The following is a 12,942-nucleotide window of genomic DNA, read 5'->3' on the forward strand; positions in this document are numbered from 1 at the left end:
TGAATTATAAGTAATTACAAATATGGAATTTTAAATGGATTTAACATTTTTTGGTAAAAAACTCTTGTTTCCTTCAGATGCTTCATACACCAGCTCATGTTCTGCCAAATGCTTCATTTCTCTGTTCGATGTTTATGAATTCATTACTTATTCCTAAGGAGGACAAAAGGTAAGATTGTGAATAGGTACTTTTGTTACGTTTGTTCCTCTAATTCTGGGATTAATAACTCCAAAGATTCATGAAGGTAGCTTTTCGTTTGGACATAAGCTGTAATATGCCTAATTTCTTTGCCATGGGAATAAGTTAAAGTTACAATTGGATCACCTTTAATCTTATTAAATGCTTTAGTGGGCTTGAAAGTTGAGTCTATTCATACTATAATTTGTAAGTTCTTATATCCTGTTCTTTAATATCAGAAGGCAAATCATTTCCCTGAGTTATGAAACTGGATATATTTCCTTACTGCTCCCTCAAAAAATTATCCTCAATATCAGCTTTCTTGAGAATCCCTCAAGTCTCTCAAGCTGTTTCTCGTCATAGAGCAATACAACACAGAAACAAACTGTTCAGCTCAACAGATCCAAGCCAAGCACAGCATCCTCCGTGCTAGTCGTGGTTGCCTGCCTTCACCCCAGAACTCTCCAAGCTATTAACCTCTATATACCTATCCAAATGCAACTTAAATATTGCAATTGTACCCATCTCAATCACTTCCTGTGTCAATTCAATCCTCTGTGTATAGAATTTAGCTCTCATGTCTCTTAAATCTCCTCTTTTATTTTGTATCTATGCCCCAGTGCTAGACTTACAAACCGTGGGAAAAAGATTGTAACTGTCGTTGCTACGACACTTGTCAGTGCTCTGCCCTTCATTGTATAGGTCCTACCCTTGTTTGACTATCTAAAATGTCTGCCCTTATTAAATAAACACCCCCCCCCCCCTCCACTCCTTCCTCTGACACACCTACAGCATTGGTAATCTGCCCTTTTCTCAACCACATTTTGGTGATGGCCACAGAATCTCAGTCCCTGGAGATAATCCTGCTCTCAGTTTGTCTGCTTGCATGTTAAGCTATAGAAAAAGTTCATGAACCTTTTGCAGCTACCTGGTTTAATGTGTTAATTGATCATAAAATGTGGACTGATCTTATCTAAGTCACAATAGCAGACAAACACAATCTGTCTAAACTAACAACACACAAACACTTGTACATTTCATGTGTTTATTGAACATATGGTTTAATCATTCACAGTTCAGGCTGGAAGAAGTATGTTAACCCTTGTATTTACTAACTGGTAGAACCTCCTTTCGCAACAATAACCTCCACCAAATGTTTCCTTTAGTTGCTGATCGGATTTGCATAACAGCAAGGACGAACTTTTCGACCATTCCTCCATGCAAAACTGTTCCAGTTTACCAATATTTCTGGGATACCTTATATGAACAGCCTCTTCAGGTCATGCTGTAGCACCTCAATTGGGTTAAGGTCTGGACTTTGACTTGGGCATTCCAAAACAGAAACTTTCTTCTAAATACTCTTTGTCTTTCAAATTATTGTCTCATTGCATCGTCCAACTTATATTAAGCTTCAGGTGACAGACCGCTACCCTGACATTCTCCTATAAAATGTCTTGATACAATTTTTGAATTCATTGTTCCCTCAACAATTGCAAACTGCTCCAGCCCTGAGGTAGCAAAGCAGCCCCAAACCATGATGCTCCTTCCACTATGCTTCACAGTGGGATGAAGTTTTGGACTGGTGTGCAGTGCCCTTTCCCCTCCATCCAGCAGTATGCGTTTCTGCCAGAAAGTTCAACTTTAGTTTTATTTGCCCTCAGGACATTGTTCCAGAAGTGTTGTGGAACATCCAGGTGTTCTTTTGCAAACTTGAGAGCAGCGGTCTCCTCCATGAACATCATTCTTGTTCAGCGTTTTTCTTATAATGGACACATGAACAGAGACTTCAGCAAGTTCTAGAGATTTCTGCAGGTCTTTTGCTGTTACCCTTGGGTTCTTTTTCCACCTCCTTCAGTATTACATGTTATGCTCTTGGTGTGATCTTTGCAAGAAGCCCACTCTTAGGGAGAGATAGCACCAGTACTGAATTGCCTCCATTTGGAGACAGCTTCTCTCACTGTGGACTGGTGAACACTCTGGTCTTCAGAAGTACTTCTGTAGCCTTTTCCAGCTTCATGCATCTCTACAGTTCTTCTAAGGTCCTCTGAAAGTTGATTGAGGCATGGTGCACATAATGGATCTCTCTTGAGAAGAGCAGGTTCTGTCAGTAACCTGATTCCAATAGCTTTTGTAGAAGGCATTATTCCAGAGGTTCACATAGTTTTTTTGAACCTAGACTGATTTTTCAAATGGTGTACTCAATTCTGACAAGAAGTACAGTTGTTTTGTGTGTTACTAGTTTAGGCAGATTGTCTATTATTGGGACTTACATGAAGGTTAGACCACTTAAGAGTAACTAATGCAGAAAACCAGGTAAATGCAAAGGGTTCAGAGTTTTTCTTGCAACTGTACATACACTGGTGCATTTTAAAGCAGTGGTCCTGTCTACCCTTTTACTGGAAACATGGTTGGCCCGATTGCTAGGCTTACATGCTTTGGTTGCTGCACATACTCCTGAATTCTCATCGACTTAACTCTTTCAATTCCTACCTCTCAGTGGCAAAATCAAATTTCCCTTCAAGAACATAAATTGCTTCTAATCCAGAAGAGATTCCAGTGATCCAAGAACCTGACTTCCTGCCTCTTGCACCAGCTCTTCACCACTCTCTCTGACAAAACCTTTTTATTGACTGCTGTCAATTAGCTAATTATTAACTAACAATTTCCAAATATGCCTCCTTTGGAGTCCTATTAAGTGAAACTCACCAGCTTGAGCCAAGACCTACCTTATTTAAACACTAGTGCCTCTCACTTCAAGTCCCATCTCTCAAATGTACATCCAGGCCAACAATTCAAAGAACCTTGCGATTGTTGTGTTGCAGCAGGAGGTGCTGCTGTCTCACTGCTCCATGAAACTGGTGATTGATTCTGACATTTAGTATGGCCTCTGTTGAGGTCCCTTGTCCTCTCTGTAATCCTGCAGGTGTTCAAGGTTCCTTACACGTCTCAAAGGTGTTATTTGGCTATTTGTAAATTATCTTACGTATCAGTGCATGGTAGAAGTATCAGGAGGAATTGATAAGTATGTGAGAAAGAGTAGGTTACAGGAGAGTGGGATTGCTGGGACATCTGATAAAGACCTGATGGACTGAATGGCATCCTCCAATGTCATAAGAAAATAAACACAAGAAGTAATGGTCCTTTTCTTAAAAAAGGTTATTTACAATTGTTGTTAGTGCTAATGGGAAACTGCACAGAGCTCAGGCTGGTGGGCTGACACTAGGGCCTGGACTCTGGGTTTCGGCTGAATGCTGAGTGGGACAATTACTGTGTCTTGTCACACAGACTCCAGATTGCCCTTCTAAATCATTGGGCTAAACAAAGTGGTGACTCCACTGATCACTTCTGAATGACAGCTGTCATGCGAATTTCTGGCCTGAATAGACAACTTTCCATTCACGTAAGGGCAGGCCTACATAGTGCAGGTATGCGTTCATCCAACTGTATGTGTATTTGTGCACAAGAGATCAGTCTGTTCAATGGATCAGGCTCCAGAGCTACTGTCTTTGTCCTTAAACTTTGATGCATTGAAGGTCTCCATGGTGTATTCTTTCAATTTTTGCTATGTACAGTACTGTGTAAAGGCCTTAAGCACATATAAATAGCTAGGGCGCCTAAGTCTTTTGCACAGTACTGTATTTGGCAATGTAGAGTGGAGGGTGAGTTTATCAATCTGGCAGGAGCAAAGGATGTTGAGACTGGCAAGGTGGAGCGTCATGGAAGGAGTGTGGGACAGGTGGCAGAGAAGTGTGTGGGGTGCAGAAACACCCACATCTGAGACACCATGTCATTTGTTTACAAACAATTGGTTTATTGATCATTACTCTCTGGTGCTTCCTGTTCCCTCTCTTCTTCCTTCCTTTTCCCAACCTTGATTCCCTTCTCTCTGCCTCCTTCCCACTCTCAGTCCACAACAGAGAACCCATAACAGAATCAAGTATATCATTGTTCACATTTATCGTGAAATTTGTTTGTGGCAGCAGTACAGTGCAATACATAAACTTACTACAGTATTGTGCAAAAGTTGCCCTATATGTGGCTCAGACTTTTGCACAGTACCGTAAATGAACAATTTTAACGCAGCACATTTTAGATCAGTTAATGTTTATATGCCAAGCTGTGTATTGGATTGATGCAATTCGCCAGGCAGTGCTAGTGACCCAAACTGAGCAGTCCTGCGTTTGTCAGCCGGCAGTTATCTTAATTAAAGGCTGGCAAGATACAGGAAGAGGTAGCAAGAAGGAAGCAAATGATAGGCAGAAAAAAAAATGAAAGAGGTCTAGAAAGTGTTTTCAGTTTGGCTACTCAGCAGTTCCAAGTAAAAGCAGAATGAAAAGGCTGAAGCTTTCATTTTAAGAACAATGAGCAGGTAAAATTTCAAGAATTCTCTTAATTTTATTTACAGATTAAAAATTGTTCTTGTTTACTCATCATAATAAATTTGCATTAATTACACAAGGGTGACATCTGAATCCAGCTATAAACCCTTCAGAGTCACTGGTAACATTAAGAAGCAGGAGGATAATGAGATAGGAAAAATTTCAAAAGGATGTGCATGTGGCAATATTAAGTTAAGTTTTAAAAAAAGAAAATATTCTATAGGTCAAAAAGTGAGCAATAATTACTACTTGTTAATCACATTGAGAATTAGAATTGTTACGAACCCCGTAACTGGGTCACTTACCAGCAAAGATAGAGAGGTCCGTTGAAGTCTGATGGTACTATTTTTAAAAGTATTTATTGATAAAGGGGCACAAAAATAAGATTAATGCAAACATACAGATAATATACGTCATCAATACTAAATCTAAAAGCGCGGGTATCATAATAACCAATAAGAAATAGCTCTATCGTTGTCTAGGGAATAATGTATTGTCCGATGGAAATATAAAAGTCACTGTTAGTTTGTTCAAGCTGCAGCGTTTTGGGTTTAAGAGAGAGATGGTTTAAACTTGCCCAGGTCTTTTATGATCCCAATCCTTTGAGTCGGGGAGTTGGTTTCCCCGTTGTTAGCTAAAAGCCGTTTTCCGTGTTACAAGCCACCAGTCCCAGGCAACGGAACTGAACGCACGTGGCCTCTTTCAGATGGCTTCCCGCTATCACGGGAGTGCTAGCGTTTCTTCTGGTGCGTCTGAGGGGCTGTTCCCGCAGACCCTCTTTTATCCTGACTCGCAGGGTCGTAGATGTCAATCAGGTTGGGGGTGATGCAATCCCTCCACCAACCAGCCCACTTTGCCTGAGGGCTTCCACGTAGTACGGTCTCCAATCCACAAATTCGCCTTCCGGAGACAATGGCCATGTCCTGTAGCTTTACATTGCTGAGGGAACAAGACATTCCGCACGTCTCTCTCTCATTTCCTGGGCCCCCTGACCCAACCCAACAGTGATCTTGCGATTCTCACAAAGGAGGGGGCTGCAGGCATAACAGAATGTAGCCATTAAATACTGTTTTTGTTATCCTTGAAGATGAAAATATGGTATCAACAACTAGATGTTATTTACCATCTTTTCATATTCTTAGGAAAAGCACCCAAGGAGTTTTACATGTAGATTGGGTTAGGAAAAGCTATAGAAAGTGATTTTAAGATGGGTAGTAGGCAAAGGGAAGACTTTTACAGAGCAAAGAGAGGGATATACATTTGAAGAGTAAGTAATTGATTTGTTCTGTTTCTGGTCCATGCTCATTTTCTGTTAATTGAATTTGTGCCAAGTTAATATCTGTTCAATAACCTAAATGAATAGTAATCTTAAGACTTTCTATTTGGGCAAAGAATAGTTAAGGGGGCTCAATGGAGAGGATACAAAATAATGAATGGGATTAAGAAAGCAAGACTGAATTACCACTTCAAAGTAGTCCACAAAAGCAGACAGAGTGCAAGATTTCTGTGTTCAGAGTAATATATATTTCAAATTTTCAGCTTATTAAAGTTAGAGAAAAAAATAATTGAGTTTGTCCAAATTGGATTTGATATTATAAGTTGTGAACTGAGATTTCAGAAATACACCAGTAGTTCATAGATAAAATGACCACTTAGTTATCATTATTTTTTCTTAAAAAGTGGGAGATGTTCAGTTTTATATTGCAATTGCAGGCTCTGTTTAATGTGTTTTTTGGTGCATTTGCCTCCAGCTGAAGTAATAACTAATTACACCCCCTCCCTCCCTCAACCTCAAGTATTCAGTTGAAGGAAGAAAACCTTAATGCTTATCCCTCTATCTTTATGATCTTTAAAATCAGCTCAAAAGAAGAACAAGAGGAGGTGGAAATAGAGAGTGAAAAAGAGGAAGATGAATCCGATATGGAGACAAGTCTCTTTGAAGATAAGCAAGAGGTGCAAAAAGTATATTCATCTGAAGAACTTTTACCCAAATTGACTAAATCTGAGGAAAAAGAACTAAAAAAACTTGAGAGGACTAATTATGACTGGCTATTTACTGTATAGACTGGAGAAATTAATTCCTGCTGCTGATCTGAAGAATTTTGTACTAAATATTTTACAACATATGTTCCGATATGGTTAACTATAAAGTTTCATTTTTACAATAAATACACTATTTGTGTTTCTTGAATAGACCCATTTGGAGGGTGGAAAAGGCAGCATCAGTAACAAGTTGCTCCTTTTACAAATGGATAACCTATATAGAAATAAATAGTGAGATACCTTCATTGACTCCTGGGAATCACTAGCCCATGACTGCTCAGAGTGGAGTTGGTGCTGTTTTATTAGAATCCATGCATTGAAAGTGCTCAGAAGCCCAGCGTAAAAGATGGAAGCAACATGCCAACTAGCCTGCCTGCCAGCCTCTGATTCCACCTTCAGTTCCACAATACATCATCTGTCACCTCAAAACTGGAGTTCAAGCATGACAGTACCAAGAATCTGGCTGGGGCTGCACTATTGCTGCCCAAGAAATAGTATAACTTTCTCAATAATTCATCATTAAATCAGCAAAGGAATGAGAATATCATTCAATAAAGTTGTGAAATTGTGTAAATGTTTAACCATCCAATATTTGGAAAAGCTTCAGAATATTGGAACCAGAGACGGTTATGAGCCCTTCATATCTATTCTGCCATTCAACAGTCATAGCTATTGTGTGAGATATATATATAAAAGTTCCAGAGTAATACTGACTCAGCTTTTAGCCTTACAGAAGTGTTAAAGCCCAGCAATATATTAGCATAATTTTTTGAACAAACCTATGATGCTATCTGCAAGACCTCAATGGATCTGCACTGCTTATACTGTAAATACTGGTGTAAGATAAATATTGGAGTCTACATTTTGCTTTTTCCTATTTCATGTAACCCTTATTAGTTTTATAAAAGTGCTCCTGACAGCCCTCTTTTTTTAAATATAAAATGCAATAAAAATTAGATTTAATCTCATGCAAGTCTTTCTCCTATTCTAATCATCAAGCTCTAAAACCTGGGCCTCTGTATTTCCCTCTGTAACTGGATGCTTGCCTTCCTCATCAGAAGATCAGATGTGCAGATCGGAAATAACATCTTGTCCTCGCTGATAGTCAACACTGTTGCACCTCAAAGATGCGTGCTTCGCCCACTGCTTTACTTTCTCTGTGCCCACAATTGTGTAGCCACACAGCTGAAATGCCACCTACAAATTTGGCAATGACAGCTGGGTCTGGGCACCTTATCATAGAAAGGATGTGCTGAAACTGGAGAGGGTTCAAAGGAGGTTCAGGAAAATGATTCCAGAATTGAATGTTTGTCATAGGGTATAGATAGAGTGAATGCAAGCAGGCTTTTTCCACTGAGGCTAGGGAGAAAAAAACCAGAGGACATGGGTTTAGGGTGAAGGGGGGTAAGTTTAATGGGAACATTAGAGGGGGGGGCTTCTTCACACAGAGAGTGGTGGGAATGTGGAATGAGATGCAGTTGTAAATGCGGGCTCACTTTTAACATTTAAGAAAAACTTGGACAGCTACATGGACGAGAGGTGTATGGAAGGATATGGTCCAGGTGCAGGTCAGTGGGACGAGGCAGAAAAATGGTTCGGCACAGACAAGAAGGGCCAAAAGGCCTATTTCTGTGCTGTAATGTTCTATGGTTGTATATGAAGAGTGTCTAATGGCTGTGGATCTATAATCACTAGAGTTCAGAAGAATGAGGGGTGACCTCAATGAAACCTATTGAATGGTGAAAGGCCTTGATAGAGTTTATGTTTCCTTTGCTAGGAGAGTCGAAGACCAAAGGACAGCTTCAGAATAGAAGGGTATTCTTTTAGAATGGAGATGAGGAGGACTTTCTTTTGCCAGAGTGTGGTGCCAGAATCTGTTGGATTCTTTGCCACCAGCAGCTGTGAAGGCCAAGTCTTTATGTATATTTAATGTAGAGGTTGATAAATTCTTGATTGGCTGGGGCATGAAGGGATACGGGGGAGAAGGCAGGAGACTGGGCTGAGAGGAAAATTGTATCAGCCATGATGAAATGGCAGAGCAGATTGATGGGTCATCTGGCCCAATTCTGCTCCAATACCTTATGGATTCCAGCATTTAATTTCTTGGCATTTATTCCTTTAAAGAAATGTGTAAGATAAAATCTGACAAATTAGGGGAGGATTAGTGTGGGGATGTAGTGTGAATCTTCAATAAATTCCGGGCAAAGGCCAGGATCTTCAATTCCACAAAGGTAATCTGCCCTCTTCTGTTTCCAAAGGATCAAACGTGTATTCTGTTGTCAAAGTATGCATGCACAGTACAACTCTGATATTTGTCTTCTCCAGATAGCCATGAAATACAGAAAGAACATGGGAGTTGATGAAATAAAAGACATCATCTTGCCCCACCCTGGCACAAAAAAAAAGAAAATAAGCAAAACTTGCAGACCCCAAAATACCCCACTCCCTCCCTGCGGAAAAAAAATTGTGACCATGTCATCAAAGCCCCACCCCTCTCCCACAGAAAAAAAATATGACAATAACAATTCCTGATCTCACAGAAAAAAAGGGACAATAACAATCCCGGATCTCTCCACTCGAAGAAAAGAACAGTGACAGTAGCTTCAAAACCCCCAACTCCCCTTATTAACAGACCACCCACCCATCAATCAGCCATAAGACAGAAAACACTGAAAAACTGAAGGAAACCAATATACAGTTTGTATATCATGTTTTCTATGTCCAATTAAACTATTCCTTTATTACAGTTTAATCAAAAAATGCTCCATCAATTAATGTTATCAGTTATTTTCACAGCATAAGATGTGAGAACCTCTATTTCACTGATATTCTTTCAGAGGTGCCTAGTCAGCTACAGTTCTACTTGCTTTTCTCATTGCCTCGCGTTTTCTTTTGTTCATGCTGAATTTTTGTTGGATGCTTTTCATCACCATGTGTACTACTTGGGTTACTTCTAAATCGCAAGCAGTTTAATATTTTGGCAGATCCACAGGGTGGATAGAAGTTTGGGCAGTTGAGATCATTTCATAGTTGAAAATGTTTGCAGTAAATTAGCAAATAACAAAAAGAAAATGTTTTTTTTTACATTGGAGACCTTTTTTTTGCTGTAATTGGCACAGTGTTGACATACATTCTCATCACACTGATCAAGTTGGTAGGTTTGTTTGCCAGCTAATTCCAACCCTGTTAATCTTATGTGAGACAATTGTCTGACTCTGGGGACCTTCTATTGAGACCATATAGGAGCAGAATTCAGCCCATCGAATTTTCTTTGTCCATCATGGCTGATTTATTATTCCTGTCAACCCCATTCTCCTGCCTTCTGCCCGTAACTCTGTACTTACTAATCAAGAACCTATTGACCTCTGCTTTAATATACCCAGTGGTTTGGCTTCCACAACCGCCCGTGGTAATGAATTCCAGATTCACCAAATTCTGGCTAAAGAAATTGCTCCTCATCTTTGTTCTAAGAACATCCTTGTATTCTTAGGCTGTGCTGTCAAGTTCCAATATTGGAAACATCCTCTCATCATCTACTCGGTCTAGGCCTTTGAATATTCAATAGGATTCAATGGAATCACTCCACATTCTTCTAAAAGCCAACAAATACAGGCCCACAGCCATCAAACACCTCTCATATGTTAACAATTTTATTCCCAGGATCATTCTTGTGAACAGCCTCTGGACCCTCTCCAATGCCACACCCTTTCTTCGAAAAGGGACCCAAAACTGCTCACAATACTCCAAATGCGGTCTGACCAATGCCTTATAAAGCCTCAGCATTACACCTTGTTTTTATGCTGTAGTCCTCTAGAAATGAATGTTAACATTGCATGTGCCTTCCTTACCACCAACTCAACTCTTTCTAAACCTCCATGAGCTGCAAAAATGAAATGGATGAAATGCGCTCAACACATCATTAGTCACTGCTCCCTAACCTCTTCCCCCAAGGAAGTGGAGTAGATCTGGGTTTGAGGAATTAAGTGTGATTTAAAAATAGATGTTAACAAAACAAATGATTATATGACAAACAGGAGAAAATCTGCAGGTGCTGGAAATCCAAAACAACACACACAAAATGCTGGAGGAACTCAGCAGGTCAGGCAACGTGTCCAGAAATGAGTAAACAGGCTGAGATCCTTCTTCAGGACTCATGATCATATGATTTTGTCCTGCTGATAGTGAAGATTGTATTTGCTGAAACTAGCAGTTAACAAATTTCATTTTGAGTTTTGTTTTACAACTCCAATTGATTTGCAAAACATGCTAAGTTAAGAACATTGCAAATACTCTGGAGATTACAGCCATTGCAATTAGTTCATAAGTAGATTGTATTTCTAGGTTTTCGTGCAAGAATCGTATCTTTGTAAGATTTCAGAAAGCTACATGTTATAACCCAGAGTCAGAAGCTTTGGTTATGATTTACTAAGTGCATATCAATTTGAAACAGTTTACCATCTTTCTTCTGTCCACAATTTGACTTCCTTGCCATGCCATTCAAGTTTCAACATACCGCATGATCTATTGCCTGTTTCCACAATGAATATTATGCATAAAATAAATTGGGTGCATGTTAAATAGTGAAGGCACAACTTGAAATGAGGAAGTTCAAAATCAGTTGAAGAAAAGTGTAAAGGAGGGTGATTGCTCAAGTCACACCAATTATAATCTACTGCCTTGACCTTGCAGTGAACTGTTACAGATGGGATTTGATTGCTGACTAAGTCCTAGTTTTTATTGTATGTCTAAATCATGTGTTTTACTTTCTCCCCAACTGGGAATGCATATCGAAAGCATTACTAAAATTAATTTTACTTCTGCTTTTCTCCACTGATCCCAACGCTTTGTCAAACTTTATTACTTTAAGCAAACTGCTGAAGAGATTGTCAGGTTCACGCTCTGCAGGCTGTAACTCATTTAAACATAGTTATCATTAGAAAGGCAATCATACTCTATCCCCAAAACATCATTAGTCTAAGGCCCCCCCCAAGTCACTGTAAATTATTCTTCGGTAGACGTAACCCATCTGATAGCTGAAATCTTCAGCCACATGCCAGCACTCATTGCTCCTCTACTGGGAGTTATGTCCAGATGTTCTGAAAGTTTTCTACATTGGAAAGTAACAATGAGAGAAACCCGTTACTCTCATTGCAGTCAGAAATTCCTCTGCCCATTCCCTTACTTTCTGCAGTCCATTTTACCCCAGTACATGTCCTTTCCTTCCCACCCTGTCCAGTTAAGACAGAGGACTATGAACAGCAGGCTTGCCAGAATCAATGGAAATGTACTAGGTCAAAACCAGAAAGCGCTGAAGCTGTAACAAGTTTTAGCCAAGTATGGTCTAGGCCCGAATGGGGGTGGGCCAGAAAACTAAAGAGAAAGGCAACCAGAAGTTGAACGTTGTGCTTACAATTGTATGTATTCCCCAAAGCAGGCACCCAATCAACAGCACAGTAGAGATTACATCATATTGAGGGAATGCAATGTGGTAAGACAGATAGGTAAATACTTTATTGATCCCAAAGGAAATTAAAATGTCACAGTAGCATTACCAAGTGCAAATATACAAATATTAGAAGAGAAGTAAGAAATAATGAAAAAAAAAGTTACCTCAAACAGAATAATAGAAAGGGGTCATCACTTCCCTGGCTATAGATTGATTCATTATAGAGCCTAATGGCCGAGGTTAAGAATGTCCTCATATAGTGCTCTATAGAGCAGCACAGTTGTCTTAGTCTATTACTGAAAGTGCTCCTCTGTTCAACCAAGGTGGCCTGCAGAGGGTGAGAAACGTTGTCCAGAATTGCCAGGATTTTCCAGAGGGTCCTTTGTTCTACCACAGCCTCCAGTGTGTGCAGTTTGACCCCTATCACAGAGCCAGCCTTTCTAATCAGTTTGTTCAGCCAGTAGGCATCACGCATGCTGATTCCATTGCCCCAGCACACCACCACATGGAAGTCTGTGCTGGTGTCAACAGACTAGTAGATCATGTGAAGGAGAGGCCTGCGTACTCCAAAGGACCTCCGTCTCCTCAGGAAGTAGAGGTGACTCTGGCCCTTCTTGTACACAGCCTCTATGTCGGTGCTCCACTCAAGTCTGTTATCCAGGTGCAACCCCAGCTACTTGTAGGTTTAAAAGATCTTTGGAATATAAGAAATAGGAATGGGAATTGCTTGATCCACCGTGGCTCAGTGCCACTTCGCAGCACATGCTCTGGATTCTTTTAATATCTGAAAATCTTATCAGTCTCCTTCTTGACTGAGCTCAGCAGCTGAGCCTCTGCAGCCCGGCTGGGTGGAGCATTCCAATGGCCCGTCACGTTTTTGGGGGGGAGAAATCACT

The 12,942-nt window shown here is 40.1% G+C and overlaps 1 protein-coding gene across 1 annotated transcript in view; it reads left to right on the forward strand.

The window, feature by feature from the left end:
* wdr75 (WD repeat domain 75) overlaps nt 1-7,562 on the forward strand; it is a 42,583-nt gene extending 35,021 nt beyond the window's left edge. The window contains exons 20-21 of the mRNA XM_059966858.1: nt 78-169; nt 6,417-7,562. Coding sequence (XP_059822841.1) covers nt 78-169; nt 6,417-6,621 — 297 coding nt within the window. The 3' untranslated portion in view covers nt 6,622-7,562. The remainder of the gene's footprint in view (nt 1-77; nt 170-6,416) is intronic.
* The last annotated feature ends 5,380 nt before the right edge of the window (nt 7,563-12,942 follow it).

Source organism: Hypanus sabinus, chromosome 4, assembly GCF_030144855.1.
Source record: "Hypanus sabinus isolate sHypSab1 chromosome 4, sHypSab1.hap1, whole genome shotgun sequence".
NCBI classification, from domain to species: Eukaryota; Metazoa; Chordata; class Chondrichthyes; order Myliobatiformes; family Dasyatidae; genus Hypanus; species Hypanus sabinus.